The 17,404-nt window shown below is 36.8% G+C and overlaps 1 protein-coding gene across 2 annotated transcripts in view; it reads left to right on the top strand.

Annotated features, from left to right (window-relative positions):
- LOC143254115 (paired box protein Pax-7-like) overlaps window positions 1-17,404 on the top strand; it is a 60,353-nt gene that overhangs the window by 10,898 nt on the left and 32,051 nt on the right. For both annotated transcript variants that reach the window (XM_076508904.1, XM_076508905.1), the window contains exons 2-3: window positions 3,988-4,134; window positions 5,064-5,283. In XM_076508904.1, the coding sequence (XP_076365019.1) occupies window positions 3,988-4,134; window positions 5,064-5,283 (367 nt within the window). The remainder of the gene's footprint in view (window positions 1-3,987; window positions 4,135-5,063; window positions 5,284-17,404) is intronic.

The following is a 17,404-nucleotide window of genomic DNA, read 5'->3' on the forward strand; positions in this document are numbered from 1 at the left end:
TATTGTTTTGTGACCCCTGGTGAACAGAACACTGATAGTACATTATATTGTTTTGTGACCCCTGGTGAGCAGAACACTGATAGTACATTATATTGTTTTGTAATTCCTGGTGGGCAGAATACTGATAGTACATTATATTGTTTTGTGCTTAATTACAAACAAATCCATCAAAACTTTTTGACGTGTTCATTAGGAACCTCATAAGAGGGATAAAATCGATATAATTCTTGAAAATCCCTAACGTACTAGATAACAAAATCTAGTGTTATAAAACATAATAGGCCTAACGTAATGTCTTATGACATATAAAATCAATTATAACAATGCGTCGCCAGGTTGTAAAACAGCTTTCACACCATAAAAATTGTTGGTGTAAACATTTAGCTGTGTTCACTGGACAGTTTGTTACGGCGTAAATACAATTTTTTTTCTAGGCCTATATCACAATGACAACCTATAGGTACATAGCAGATGACAGTATCATTTTATATGATTTAATGTCCATTCTAAAAGCAAACTTAAATATCGTGTTTTTATGTTCTTACACGAATAAAATTATTAGTCTTAAAATTTGCAATTTATCAATCTTGTTAGGGTATTGAAACACGATTATAATGTTAGGCCCGGTATGGCCAGGTGGTTAAGGCACTCGATTCGTAATCTGAGGGTCGAGGGTTCGAATCTCCGTCACACCAAAGATGCTTGCCCTTTCAGCCGTGGGGGCGTTATAATGTAACGATCAATCCCACTATTCGTTGGTAAAACAGTAGCTTTAGAGTTGGCGGTGGGTGGTGATGACTAGCTGCCTTCCCTATAGTCTTACACTGCAAAATTAGGGACGGCTATCGCAGATAGCCTGCGTGTACCTTTGCCCGAAATTCAGAACAAACAAATTATAATGTTTACATTTATAATCTATCACACGGTTCATGGGTTGGCATAACCAAGTGGAGAAAGAATGCTGCTTTGCAAGCGTTGCACCCTACACTGGTTAGAAAGTTGAGGGTTCGAGACGTCCTAGTGCCTGTTACAACTTTGTACCACAACAAAGAGTCGGGAAATTTCATAATAGGCTGGGCGGTACAAACATAACACATACACAGTAAATTTGTTGTTTAACAGTGAACTTACAGTATTATAAATTTACAACTTGAGTTTAAAAATAAACAGTACATTGAACACCTTATTTAATACCAAAGTAGATTAAGGTTTGAAGGTGGATGCTGCTGGCTAGTTGCCTTTTCTCCAGTTGTCACATCAGAATTAGGGACTGTGGTAGGTAGTACGTACAGTGTAGTAGGTATAACTCTGGAAGATATAAACAAATTACAATACCTTCTCAACTCAAAGAGTGATCAAATTTGGTTGTAACGGGAATCGAACCCGAGATCTTCATATCAGAAGACATATCCTCTGATCGCCAAACCATAAAGGTCTGAAAAGTGAACAACCTCGAATTAAGAAGAAAACTCGTAAATGTTGAAATTGGGTTTCGATACTTGCGGTGGATACGATAATATTTCAGTTACATGAACTGATAAAATAATAGAGAAGAGTAAACATTAGAGAACTGATAAAATAATAGAGAATAGTAAAAGTTAGAGAACTGATAAAATAATAGAGAATAGTAAAAGTTAGAGAACTGATAAAATAATAGGAATAGTAAAAAATTAGAAAACTGATAAAATAATACAGAATAGTAAAAATTAGAAACACTAATTTCATTTTACTGATAATTTTCGCGGAACGTATCAATATAATCAATAATCGATAAATTATCAAGCTGTAGAGTACACCTGTAGATTGTTTGTTGATCCCCCTAATGTTGATAGATAGAACTGTATAGATTGTTTGTTGACCCCCTAATGTTGATAGATAGAACTGTATAGATTGTTTGTTGACCCCCTAATGTTGATAGATAGAACTGCATAGATTGTTTGTTGACCCCCTAATTTTGATAGATAGAACTGTATAGATTATTTGTTGACCTCCCTAATGTTGATAGATAGAACTGTATACATTGTTTGTTGACCCCCTAATGTTGATAGATAGAACTGTATAGATTGTTTGTTGACCCCCCTAATGTTGATAGATAGAACTGTATAGATTGTTTGTTGACCCCCCTAATGTTGATAGATAGAACTGTATAGATTGTTTGTTGACCCTCCTAATGTTGATAGATAGAACTGTATAGATTGTTTGTTGACCCCCTAATGTTGATAGATAGAACTGTATAGATTGTTTGTTCACCCCCCTAATGCTGATAGATAGAACTGCATAGATTGTTTGTTGACCCCCCTAATGTTGATAGATAGAACTGCATAGATTGTTTGTTGAGCCCCCTAATGTTGATAGATAGAACTGCATAGATTGTTTGTTTATCCCACTAATTGTGACAGATAGAACTGCATAGATTGTTTGTTGACCCCCCTAATATTGACAGATAGAACTGTATAGATTGTTTACATATGTTCCTAATGTTGGCCGGTAGAACTGTATAGTCTATTCACAGATGTTCCTAATGTTGGCCGGTAGAACTGTATAGATTGTTCACAGATGTTCCTAACGTTGGCCGGTAGAACTGTATAGATTGTTTACATATGTTCCTAGTGTTGGCCGGTAGAACTGTATAGATTGTTTACATATGTTCCCAGTGTTTGCCGGTAGAACTGTATAGATTGGTTACATATGTTCCTAATGTTGGCCGGTAGAACTGTATAGATTGTTCACAGATGTTCCTAACGTTGGCCGGTAGAACTGTATAGATTGTTTACATATGTTCCTAGTGTTGGCCGGTAGAACTGTATAGATTGTTTACATATGTTCCCAGTGTTTGCCGGTAGAACTGTATAGATTGGTTACATATGTTCCTAATGTTGGCCGGTAGAACTGTACAGATTGTTCACAGATGTTCCTAATGTTGGCCGGTAGAACTGTATAGATTGGTTACATATGTTCCCAGTGTTGGCCGGTAGAACTGTATAGTCTATTCACAGATGTTCCTAATGTTGGCCGGTAGAACTGTATAGTCTATTCACAGATGTTCCTAATGTTGGCCGGTAGAACTGTATAGTCTATTCACAGATGTTCCTAATGTTGGCCGGTAGAACTGTATAGTCTATTCACAGATGTTCCTAATGTTGGCCGGTAGAACTGTACAGATTGTTCACAGATGTTCCTAATGTTGGCTGGTAGAACTGTATAGTCTATTCACAGATGTTCCTAATGTTGGCCGGTAGAACTGTATAGTCTATTCACAGATGTTCCTAATGTTGGTCGTTAGAACTGTATAGTCTATTCACAGATGTTCCTAATGTTGGCCGATAGAACTGTATAGTCCATTCACAGATGTTCCTAATGTTGGTCGATAGAACTGTATAGATTGTTTACATATGTTCCTAGTGTTGGCCGATAGAACTGTATGGTCTATTCACAGATGTTCCTAATGTTGGTCGTTAGAACTGTATGGTCTATTCACAGATGTTCCTAATGTTGGCCGATAGAACTGTATAGTCTATTCACAGATGTTCCTAATGTTGGCCGATAGAACTGTATAGATTGTTTACATATGTTCCTAGTGTTGGCCGATAGAACTGTATGGTCTATTCACAGATGTTCCTAATGTTGGTCGGTAGAACTGTATAGATTGTTTACATATGTTCCTAGTGTTGGCCGATAGAACTGTATAGTCTATTCACAGATGTTCCTAATGTTGGCCGATAGAACTGTATAGATTGTTTACATATGTTCCTAGTGTTGGCCGATAGAACTGTATGGTCTATTCACAGATGTTCCTAATGTTGGTCGGTAGAACTGTATAGATTGTTTACATATGTTCCTAGTGTTGGCCGATAGAACTGTATGGTCTATTCACAGATGTTCCTAATGTTGGCCGGTAGAACTGTATAGATTGTTTACATATGTTCCTAGTGTTGGCCGGTAGAACTGTATGGTCTATTCACAGATGTTCCTAATGTTCATCCTTAGGAAACGGGTAGCATTAGACCAGGAGTTATCGGGGGCAGCAAGCCACGTGTCGCCTCACCAGATGTGGAAAAGAAAATCGAAGAGTACAAGAAAGAGAATCCTGGTATCTTTAGCTGGGAGATTAGGGACAGACTTGTGAAGGAAGGGGTAAGGTATCACTGTAATCTATAGACTGTTTTATTAACAGATAACTTGTGAAGGAAGGGGTAAGGTATCACTGTAATCTATAGACTGTTTTATTAACAGATAGCTTGTGAAGGAAGGGGTAAGGTATCACTGTAATCTATGGACTGTTTTATTAACAGATAACTTGTGAAGGAAGGGGTAAGGTATCACTGTAATCTATAGACTGTTTTATTAACAGATAGCTTGTGAAGGAAGGGGTAAGGTATCACTGTGATCTATAGACTGTTTTATTAACAGATAGCTTGTGAAGGAAGGGGTAAGGTATCACTGTAAGCTATAGACTGTTTTATTAACAGATGACTTGTGAAGGAAGGGGTAAGGTATCACTATAATCTATAGACTGTGTTTTATTAACAGATAACCCGAGATGACATTACGGTATATAATATCTTTCTCTCAAACTATATACCTTGCCCATCTGTGATTAGTATTCAAACCATCACAAACACGATTACAGTGCACTCGGTCAATAAGACTTAGTTAATTGTGGTATTTAATAAATGTATTTGAATAGCCTTTATGGACCAATAGAATGGAAGGAACATCAATCGGCCCTTGGTAAGTTATCGTCTTATATTCAAGCTTTCTAGTCCCACGAAGACCTGTTGGAGCTCCAAAGAGCAGAGTGTATGAGATTCAGTGATAGTATTGAGAGCTACGAAGTGGTACTTGTCGAATTAACACGAGGTGACATTTCATGTTCAGTTGAGCCTCCTTTCATCAATGAACCATGCAAAAATCTTGGTAAGTAGTGTTACTGAAACAGAAGTGCATTAGATACAATAATACTAACATGTTAATTACCTAACATCCAGTTGGAAGTCACGTTTACAAAATTTAATGTATATTCCTTCCACTTTCTCCCCTACCCTTCCCTCTGTATTATTCAGTATTGTGACCGTGGCACGGCTCCTTCTGTTAGTTCTATTAGTCGGTTATTGAGGGGTAACGGAAGTGGTGCCACCTGTGGAGGAAGTGGAAGACACTTTGGAGACCCAGAGGCTACTATTCCTGTTATTGGATCTGGAGCTGAGAAACGTGGAGACGGAGAAATGAATAAGAATAGCAACAAGCACTCAATAGATGGCATTCTTGGCGAGAAGAAGGATTGTAAGTTTGGTTTTGGTTTTGTTGTATTATCTGATATATTAATGTTTTTGTTTAATCTGTTAGTTTTGTACGATGGAAGCGAAACTGTCATCTTGGAACACATTGATTTAGCAAATATTTTAATAAATAAAAATAGATGAAACGAAAACAGATAAACTGAAATAATATTTTAAATATTCTTAGCTGTTGTTTTCAAGTAATATATTTATCATAGCTGTTTGCTGTTTAATTAGTTGGACTGAAAATAGTCGGTAAAATCTGAACAAGATTTAAAACAACTATATGTATAGTATAATATTATATTAGTAAGTAATGTATACAACTACACGTGTAAGTCACGAAACTATTGTATTTATAATATAATATTAGAACAGTTAATGAGATGAAGTATATAACTACACGTGTAAGTCACGAAACTATTGTATTTATAATATAATATTAGAACAGTAAATGAGATGAAGTACACAACTACACGTGTAAGTCACGAAACTATTGTATTTATAATATAATATTAGAACAGTTAATGAGATGAAGTATACAACTACACGTGTAAGTCACGAAACTATTGTATTTATAATATAATATTAGAACAGTAAATGAGATGAAGTATACAACTACACGTGTAAGTCACGAAACTATTGTATTTATAATATAATATTAGAACAGTAAATGAGATGAAGTATACAACTACACGTGTAAGTCACGAAACTATTGTATTTATAATATAATATTAGAACAGTAAATGAGATGAAGTATACAACTACACGTGTAAGTCACGAAACTATTGTATTTATAATATAATATTAGAACAGTTAATGAGATGAAGTATACAACTACACGTGTAAGTCACGAAACTATTGTATTTATAATATAATATTAGAACAGTTAATGAGATGAAGTATACAACTACACGTGTAAGTCACGAAACTATTGTATTTATAATATAATATTAGAACAGTTAATGAGATGAAGTATACAACTACACGTGAAAGTCACGAAACTATTGTATTTATAATATAATATTAGAACAGTAAATGAGATGAAGTATACAACTACACGTGTAAGTCACGAAACTATTGTATTTATAATATAATATTAGAACAGTAAATGAGATGAAGTATACAACTACACGTGTAAGTCACGAAACTATTGTATTTATAATATAATATTAGAACAGTTAATGAGATGAAGTATACAACTACACGTGTAAGTCACGAAACTATTGTATTTATAATATAATATTATAACAGTTAATGAGATGAAGTATATAACTACACGTGTAAGTCACGAAACTATTGTATTTATAATATAATATTAGAACAGTAAATGAGATGAAGTATATAACTACACGTGTAAGTCACGAAACTATTGTATGTATAATATAATATTAGAACAGTTAATGAGATGAAGTATACAACTACACGTGTAAGTCACGAAACTATTGTATTTATAATATAATATTAGAACAGTAAATGAGAGAGGCATATAACTACACGTATAAGTCACGAAACTACTGTATGTATAATATTATATTATAAAGCAAATCATGCTATAAAAAGTAGTGAAACAAGAAATAAAATCATAATTTCAAATTTATAAAATGTAATGCTTTCTTTGGCCTACAGATAAGTGTATAAAGCTGCTAAATTATGGATTAAATTTTATAAATCTGTAATTGTGATTTTGATTATTTGATTATTTTTTATAGGATCATCCCTACTTTATTTTAAAGTTCATAACTTTTAATACTTTTGTTTGTTTACTTTTTATGTTATACCTGTATAAAGTATATACTTTACCTTTAGAAATCGTCGTGTGTCTATCAATTGATTTGCTACGTCATTCATTGGTTGCAAAGATACTGAAGTACGTGCATGATATGTTTAACATTTATATTATACCTGTATATTGTATGGATGTTTATCGGAATGTCAAAAGTGGATACCCATAGAACAATAAAGAAAGCTATAGAAATCTTGTTACGATAGTCAGACCCGCCTAGGCGCTAGCCCCACTGACGTGATCAGATAGGCAGGCAGTAGACGAAAAAGTTGCTGTTTTAGAAATTTTTAAGTTGTCTTACCAAAAACGTTAGCGACCCTTTTAGTTTATTATTGATATATATACGCATAATGTATCGTACTCAATACTTTTAATGGTCGGGTTTTCGCTTAAAATTCGACAGGGTGGTTTTTCGGCGCGTGAAATATTTGGAATCCTGGTCAATCCCCATTATTAAACACTACCTTACTTAATAATACAATGTTCGTTTGACAAGAAAAGTTATTCCAATTAATACGATGAAGTATAATATGCATTTTTAGTTCATACGCTTTATTAAAATGTGTGGTGTTTAATCTTATTAATGTTACATAACAACGATGATAGCTACTAATGGAAGTGAGTGGGTGTAAGTTGTCCATAATAAAATACTTTCTGTAAATTGATTAACAATAGAAAACATTGGCATGGTTAATTATCACTGTTTTAGGCACGTGGTTTAAATTGCAATCCATTTTCTTTCCAACTTAAAAGCATAGCCGCATGGTGGCTTCACACGATGTGTTGTAACAAAAGTATAACCATGGTAACCAACATAACGCTAGCTTCTGAAGTTGTGAAGTTGACTAATTATAAATATTTTTCTTCAAATGATTGGTAGGAATTCAGCCACTTACACCTCTGTCTGTTTTTCTACTTTCTCGTTTTACGTATACTGTTATGTCTTAGCGTCACAAGGCGTCGCCAGAAGTGAAATGGCACGTGCGTAAAGGATATCTATTAATTCAAAATTTCAACTGTCGTGGTGGGGATAGAACAGATAGCCCATTGTGTAGTTTGACGCTTAATAATACGCAAAGAAATTACAAAATTTTTTGAAAAATTCCTTCACTGGTTCTAGTATTTAAGTATGGAGACTAGCGTTCCTGTACTGTGCATCTAAAAGTTCACGGTTCGCGTCCTGTTACCACAAGTTGCTCAGTGCGGCCATCGATGCGCTCTAAGATGGACAATGAAACGTCCACCATTCGGTCAGACAAGGATTCACCAAGAGATAGCGGCAGATGTTGGCTGTCTTCCTTCTGGTATGTCGGTTCAGAATAAGGAACGGTTATGTGCAACTTGCCTTCTGTAGCTTTGAATAAGGAACGGTTATGTGCAACTTGCCTTCTGTAGCTTTGCGCGAAATTTTTAAAAGAAATAATTTGAAAGATCCACTCGTAATGTTGTTGATTGCATAATCATTGATTTGAGCTTAATACATTAAAAATGTTTGTTAAGTTGGAACTGAACTCATAATCTTGTCACCCAAGTCAGGTCAGCTAATGATGACCTTCTGCCAGTCCCCCAATATTGGTTTGTTTTGAACTTCGCACGTAGCTACACGAGCCGTCCCTAATTTATTAGCGTAAGACTAGAGGGAAGGCAACTAGTCAACACCACCTACCGCCAAGTCTTGGGGTACATTTTCACAAACGAATAGTGAGATTGATTGTAACAATGCAATGTCCCTAGGGCTAAAAGGGCGAGCATGTTTAGTGTGACGGGAATTGGAACATGCGACCTCCATGGTGCGTGCCGAACGCCTTAACCACTAGCCCATGCGTCCCTCAGTAAGGGCCCGGCATGACCAGGTTGTTAAGGCACTCGACTCGTAATCCGAGGGTCACGGGTTCGAATTCCCGTCACATCAAACATGCTCGCCCCTTCAGCCGTGGGGGCGTTATAATGTGACGGTCAAACATACTATTTGTTAGTAAAAGAGTAGCCCAAGAGTTGGCGGTGGGTGATGATGACTAGCTGTCTTCCCTCTAGTCTTACTCTGCTAAATTAGGAACGGTTAGCGCAGATAGCACTTGAGTAGCTTTGCGCGAAATTCAAACAAAACCAAACCAATCCTTTAGTAAGTGTGGAATATACATGTTCTTCTAGTTGTCACAGTCACTTAGATCAGACATGAATGTCTGGGAAAGTTTACTGATTTACAACTCAAAATTCAGGTTTCGATACCCGTAGTTGGTATTTTTTGTGTTTAACAACAACCAGAAATACTGTTAACTATAAAAGTGGCAAATCGTAAGTCAGTCCTAGGAATAACCTGAAATTCAAAGTATTTTGTTGACAAACAGCAATGGTTGTTACAGTTGGACATGAAGAAACTGTCACAAACGTCAGCGCTTCTCGAAGTGTGGATTCCGATTAAATGAACAGATGCACTTCCGATAGACATTTTTATTCTTTCTCTTTTGTTTGAAGCAAGGCACAAATTTACACAATGGGCTGTATGTGCGATACCCACCAAGGGTATCGAAACCCGGCTTCTAGCGATGTATCGACTCTTCTCCAGAACTGAAACTGAAACAGACAGCGTTCAAAGCGAATCTGAAGAAGAGGTAAAAACGTAGAGAAAACACAGCTGAAAAGACAGAGAGAAAAGGGAAGGTTACGTAGTGTCTAAAAATCACCAGAAAGTTAATGCAAGCATACAATTCTTTAACTTCATGGATCACCAACCAAACAAGCTGAACATTTTAACCTCATGGACCAGCAACCAAACAAGCTGAACATTTTAACCTCATGGACCAGCAACCAAACAAGCTCAACATTTAACCTCATGGACCAGCGACCAAACAAGCTGAACATTTTAACCTCATGGATCATCAACCAAACAAGCTGAACATTTTAACCTCATGGACCAGCTACCAAACAAGCTCAACATTTAACCTCATGGACCAGCAACCAAACAAGTTGAACATTTTAATTACTATAGCCAATGTTTCCAATAAGAATAACCTAAAACGAAAGAATTTTCCACTGTAGCCGCTAGCCTCAAAGTCTTGATTTAAAGACTTCCACAGTGGTTTTTGTTATTGTTGTTGTATCTGTCTCTACTGACAAAAGTCTATCACCTATTGTTATTATCTTTGCCTTCCTCTAAAGACTAAAGTACCATTCAGAATGGAAATGATGACCCCTGCGCTCAATATTTACAGTGCTGTTAATGTAACAGACGCCCTGTAATGTTTTGATAAACTATCAATACGTCTGTAGCTGGAGACCAGTTGTTTTTTTTTTTTTACAAGTGATGTTATAATAATTAAAATCCAGGGTAAGTTTCATGATGAATGTTATTAAAATTGCGTTCGTATCACGGCAGTTAGGCTTAAATATCCTTTCGTCGAGTCATCTTGGTGCTGTTGCCATCTTTTTCACTCTTTCTGTTTCTTCTTCCAGCACCTGGGGTCTGAAAATATTAACATTTTATTCTGATTAGAATAGATATCAGAAGCAGGCTTGACCGTCAGTACTGTTGCAGAAGTATACATACAGACCCATTGACTGGACTGTCAAAATTACATGGTGCAAGTGGGAGTGTCATTGACGGTATTCCTTCTGCATAGCCACACACGTTGAAACGGTGAATTTTTTGTTCTTTAATACTTCCACAATTGAACTATAGAGGGCACTAGTATACGCAGCTTTTGCCTTATTTTGTGACTTCTCATGTGTTGCTGTTAACACACACATATTATCATTTGTTACTTTGGTCAGTATGAAACGACCCTAACGTTACCTATAAGTATGTCGGCATGTAAGGTCGCCATTTTACTGACCAAGTCTATGTTATAAGGGTTAACTAACATGGCCGTTCACGTGACTTGTTTGAAGCTGAGAAAATTGTAAATCCATATAAAAGTTTTATTTCAATCACATCTAATCCTTAGTTAACACCTTGAAGTTCTGGTCTGCTGTCCCTGTGTATAAAGCAGTTTGCGCTTTTCATCTTTGACCTCTTATATAAATAATTTGTTATACTGACCTTTTGACTCGTAGGTAAAGAAATAGCTTGTGGCATGACGTTTAAATTATTATGTAAGTATTACCAAGCGACTGTGTGTTTTATAACGCATACATTCGGATTTAGGCCAACTGTGTCCCATGGCTAGCGTGTCAGAATATGGATCCGAAGTTTACGCTAAACATATCCCACTTTTCGATTATAGCAGCCCGGAAAGGACTGTAACTGATCCAGAGTAGCTAGCTGTCTCTCTCTAGTTTATCAGCAGATAGCCCGATGTGGCTTTGCAATAAGAAAACACACACCCTCTAGTTTATAACTTGAAAATCACGGACATCTAATCTAGCGCAGATAGTCCTCGTGTATATTAGCGCAAAGTTAAAGAACAACAAAACAAACGTATTCGAATTATTTTAAGGGACATTTCTAAAGGCGTACATGTACTTGTTCCTTGAAAATCTGGAGGGATGTGAAGGGGAGGACACAGTCATGACCTTATAATCGGTGTCATTATTCAGTTATCATTGTGGAAAGTCAGAGAGGCACCAAAGAACATAAAACACCTTGTTTAAAGTCGGTAACTTTCTAATAATTTCCTTTTACAAAAAGTTGCAAAGTATGTCGACCAGTTAAACAGTTAAAGTAGCTTTTTTTTTTTAAATCGTTGTACCTGTAGACTGAACATAATTATATTTTTATTTTATGAAACGTTACATTCTTGTCATGATTATAAGGTTATTGGCTACATTAATATATAAGGCTATAACATAAACATAGACGCATGCGCGCGCGCACACACCAATAAAAATGTTTTAGGATCACTTTTAAAGATCTCTAATTAGATTACGAAACATCCTAATGGCGATAATTTGTTTGTTTGTTTGTTTGTTTGAAATTAAGCACAAAGCTACACAATGAGCTATCTGTGCTCTGTCCATCACAGGTATCGAAACTTTATTTCCGGGGTTGGAAGTCCGCAGACATGCCGCTGTGTGCCACTTGGAGGGGGATTGGCTATATATATATTACAGTAAATCGCTACTGGGTGACCTGCACGTGATATGTAAACGTAATTGATTTATTTTAAATCGTCCGTCATTTCCCTGACGAATGGACTCCTTTCATGATTGTATAATCGTATCCAATATAATATCGAATGACGTTTTCGTGTATTTACGTTGATTAGTCAGTATGCATGGGGTGTCAGTCTCAGCGAATGAAATTGAGATGAAAAATACGTGGTACCCCAAGTATGTTACAATGGCATGAGATTGAGTTGTGTTGTCCAAGGATATTAAGAATTATCTTTTCTGGTGAGAAGAACTTTGACAGAGATAAATTATCGCGGTCACCCCTATCCGTTGTTTGTGTAACGGCGTGCACCGCGTAGGCTATCCAGTTTTCAAAAGTCGACCACAGCTTCGGTTGAAACTTCGTGAGTTTAAAACAATGACAGCCGTATGCTGGAGGTATATTTTCTTGGATGCTCCAGTTTCCAAGTTTTAGCTATGCCTTTAACGCTGCGTCAGGTGTAATTTCGAAAGCGTGACGCTATTGATACACGTGGCTCAGAAATACGAAGACGTCAAAGGGCATTTGTCGTTTTCTCGGGTCTTTCACGATCACGACGCGAGTTCACTATTATATCTTTTCTGTTTTCGTGCCGATACGAATAATGAGCTGTTATTGTTTTTTTTACTTAATGTTAAGGTAATTTGGAAAGTTATAAACAGACGATGATGAAATTTTCTAAACTGAAAGACTTGATTCGATTTTTTTTTCTTGTTGTTTAAGAATCTCCAACAGTTGGTAGGTTTCGGTTTGGCTATCTGTGCCGTGCTTATCAAGGGTAATGAAAGTCGGTGATTTTTTTTACCGTTATAATCCTCTAGACTGAGCCACTGGGAGTAGGGAGGCTGTCTCGTTCAAAGTCACGCAAAGAGTATCCGCACATATCCGTCTCTGGTTTTGTAGTGGTGAACTACACGGAAGACAACTAGTCAAGATCACCCATCGCCAAATCTCGGTTTGGTGTACAAACAAATAATTGGATTTGACAGTCACTTTACTAACGCACCCATAGCTGCAAAGTACAGAGCGTGTTTTTGGTACTTGTGGAAACGGGCTTCAAACCAAGAATCTTCAGATCCACAGCGGACATGTAAATCTCTAAGTGTTAGCTTGTTTGTTTGTTTTAAATTTCGCACAAAACCGCACACGGGCTATCTGTGCTAGCCGTCCCTAATTTAGCAGTGTAAGGCTAGAGGGAAGGCAGCTAGTCATCACCACCCACCGCCAACTCTTGGACAACTCCTTTACCAGCGAATAGTCCGATTGACCGTCACATTATAACGTCTCCACGGCTGAAAGGTTGAGCATATTTGGTGCGACGGGGATTCGAACCCGCGACCCTCGGATTACGAGTCGAACGCCTTAACCCACCTGGCTATGCCGAGCCCTAAGTGGTAAGGGCCGACAAAATTGCAAACTGTTGGTACAGTTCCTATTTTCATGGTATTCATTCTAATATAATTTTAAAAAATGTCAAATTGCAGAAATTGTTAACAGTTTGAACTCGGATTGGTGTCCCATTTGGTTAGGGTTCAGTCGATATTATAAATGTAATTGTTTTTCATGCCATCATTCAGAAGTGATACTGCAGTTCAAGTAAGATTCAAACATTATTGTATATTATATACACGTGGTGTTCTTTTAATTCACCTATATTTATATGATTAATTATTTGATGAATAAATTAGTATTTGTTGTTGTTGTTTCTCTAATCAATATTGATAAAAATTAGGGTAGTGCCAGGTGGTTAAAGTGTTGGCCAACTTGATCCAGGTATCTTTGAAAATGGATTTATGCAGTTAATATTTTATTATTTGTACTTTACGTCCCCAGGTGTCTTATTTAAATCGTAAAACTACACAGTAGCTTATAGGGATATATTAAATTTATAGAGACTGATTTAAAATACAAAACATTATAAAAGTTAGCGAACCAGAAACCTTTTATTTGTCATAAGATATAAGCATTAGGCCTACCTCATTTTTAAACACTTCATTCTTATAGTCCAGTAGAATTAGATAAGTGTACAATAAGAGTATTTCAACAACACTTTATTCATTTTTTTCCATTGATGAAGACACATTTCCCTCTATCCAGAACTTTCCAAGCCGGTTGAAATACAAGAAACACAGTGTTGGTCGGAAAACTATTTATGCACATCGTAAAAAAAGTTATTATATTGGGATGGCAATGTTAGAAAATACAGAAACAATGTAAGGATGTATATACTCTACTATACGAAAATAACCACCTAAATGGCCAAATATTTACAAAAACCTTTATCTACAACCAAATGTTCAGTTGTTTTTATTTGCATGTATTCAAGTTTGAATACAAACATTAAGTCTTACAATGGCTAATTCTTATAAGATTGGGGCACGGCATGGCCAAGCGTGTTAAGGCGTGCGACTCGTAATTTGAGGGTCGCGGGTTCGCATCCCGGTCGCGCCAAACATGCTCGTCCTCCCAGCCGTGGGGGCGTTATAATTTTACGGTCAATCCCACTATTCGTTGGTAAAATATTAGCACAAGAGTTAGCGGTGGGTGGTGATGACTAGCTGCCTTCCCTCTAGTCTTACACTGCTAAATTAGGGACGGCTAGCACAGATAGCCCTCAAGTAGCTTTGTGCGAAATTAAAAAAAACAAACCTATAAGATTGTAACGTTGCCTTTGTGGTTAGTGATGCAGTGGTTTTTGTATGGTTTCATATATTCAGCTCCACCTGGTTTTTGTAATTTTTAACATTACATCATATTTATTTTATTACTTGTTTTCCCTCTTTCTTTAAACAAGTCAGTCGCTATGGAAGCAGCAGTTGTTATGATGTACATCATGTGTTGAAGTTAGTGGATACTGTTTCTATATTACCCAAGTTAGATCATAACATCTTGGTGTATAAAGTAACAACTTCAAACATTGGTGAGTTGGCTCTTCTGACGTCAGAATCAGAATAACCAGTAGATAATAGGCTGTTTGTTTTTTTTAATTTCGTACAAAGCTACACGAGTACTATCTGTGGTAACCGTCCTTAATTTAGCAGTGTAAGACCGCCAATTCTTGGGCTACTCTTTTACCAACGAATAATGGAATTGACCGTCACATTATAACGCCCCCACAGCTGAAAGAGCGAGCATGTTTGGTGTGATGGGGATTCGAACCCGCGATCCTTGGCTTACGAGTCGAGTGCTTTAACCACCCGGCCACATTGGCTGTTACCGTCCTCCCCTGTTCTCTAATTTGTCTATGTTTTATGTAAACTGAAAGTCTTGATAGCGTTTGTAAATTTCGACAACCTAAATTAGATGTTTATAAAAGTCCTTTAGATTATTTTAAAAGAAATCTGAGACCATGGTGTGCAATTAATAATATCCATCCCTACGTATTAACTACTACCTTGCTATGGTTTGTACCTCTCTTACAAGCAGGCAAAGAATGATTACTATTATATATATATATTTATTTTATTTTTCTGTGAGAGAAACAGTTTAATAAATTACTGGTCAGTGCGTGGTCAAGCTTGGCTAAGCGACTTCCAAGAAAAGTGAGAGGGAATACTCAATTGCGACAGCACTTGAAATTCTTTTAGGCTGGATTACGTCCCTACGGATTTACAACGCTAAAATCAGGGGTTCGATTCCCCTCGTTGGACTCAGTAGATAGCTCAGTGTGGCTTTGCTATAAGAAACACATACACACACAGGCTAGATTAGAGTGAATAAATCTGTAAGATATTTGTTTCCCCTATTATTAACTGTATTTTATGTGCGCCAACAACATCAAGCACGATGCGCGCATGTACCTGGTTCAGTTTTCATCAGGATCTCTACCTACCTACCCTCAAAATGAAATTATTTTATGCAGGATTAGAGTGAACTGATCTCAGAGACCTTGGGCGTGGTCGAAAACTGTAATTAGATATCAGATCTGTCAAGAGGTGGCGGAGCTATCGGCTGAAATCCAAAGTGAACCGCTCATCCACGGATAAACATGCTGTGCTGGCAACTTCTCTATTCTTCTTCTTTTTTAATGTAAATATTTTTGAAGCTTCACCATCAAAAAATGAGCATCTACGTTTGACTACCGAATACCATATTTTAAGAAATTCGTATCTAGTTGAACGTTTTCGAATTTTACTTTGTGGTAAAACACTGACGTTGTTATAAATTTAAATGTTAACACTAACAGGAAAAAATAATAATTTGGTTCGGAAAATGTGCAACTAATTCTAATAGTCGTTATGTTTAAATGCCATTTTCCCTGTAGCCTTTGTCCTGCGACTTCATAAACTGTTGTATCCTGAAATACTAGCAGCGATGATAAAAGTATATATAGTTCACTTAACCACAAAACCTTTCACGAAGAATCACAATTTTCGTTACTCGATCGATGGTACTGAGAGTAAGGGAAAACGTTGCCCATATGGTTTAAAATCTAAGATTGACCCTACAGGGTTGACACGACAGGTGGCGCGTTTCTTTGGTCGTCGTTGATACCAGTGTGAGAATATTGGTTCCGTTCTATTTTTCACATCTTCATGCCCGCTCACGTTCTCTGTGGACATGGTGGTCACGGCGCACGTGCTTTAACATCTGTTTGATCCCATCTGTCCGGGAAGTCATGCCATTAAATTGTTTCATCTCGCCGAGCAGGATTCTTTAGAATTAGTGGTCACGCGTCCTCAGACTTTTTTTTAAAGATCTCTGAAAGTGGCTTAATCCTGACCAGAGCTGACCATGGTAAATAAAGATAGCAGGGTCTCCTCCTAACGTGCAAGAGTAAAATTCTAACCCTTTAAATGACAAAACACTAATCGAACGTACAAGAAAACAGATACATGTTTGTCCATATTTCACTAGTTGTTAAAACTCAGAATATCTCTAACCATCTAGTTGCCACCAGACTAGGTGTCTCTGGTACTTGTTTGTTTCGAATATTTGCGCAAAGTTACAAGAGGATCAACTGCGCGAGCTGTCCTGTTTCTAATTTTGAAATGATAGACTAAACGGAAAATAAATAACGAATTTCACGAAGAATAGTAGGTACATATTTCTCCGTCTGAATTTAAGCCATTACACCAGGCGTGTGGATGACGTCTTCCTCACTTCTAAAATCAAACTCAGTATAAAGGTTTTCTTTAATACTTTTTATAAATAAAAGGACCAGGCGTGGCCTAGTGGTTAAGGTTGGTCTGTGAATATGAGACTTCATGATATGCATTCTTGTGCCACAAAATCGCACCCCAGGCTTTG

Source organism: Tachypleus tridentatus, chromosome 6 (assembly GCF_004210375.1).
Source record: "Tachypleus tridentatus isolate NWPU-2018 chromosome 6, ASM421037v1, whole genome shotgun sequence".
Taxonomy (NCBI): Eukaryota; Metazoa; Arthropoda; class Merostomata; order Xiphosura; family Limulidae; genus Tachypleus; species Tachypleus tridentatus.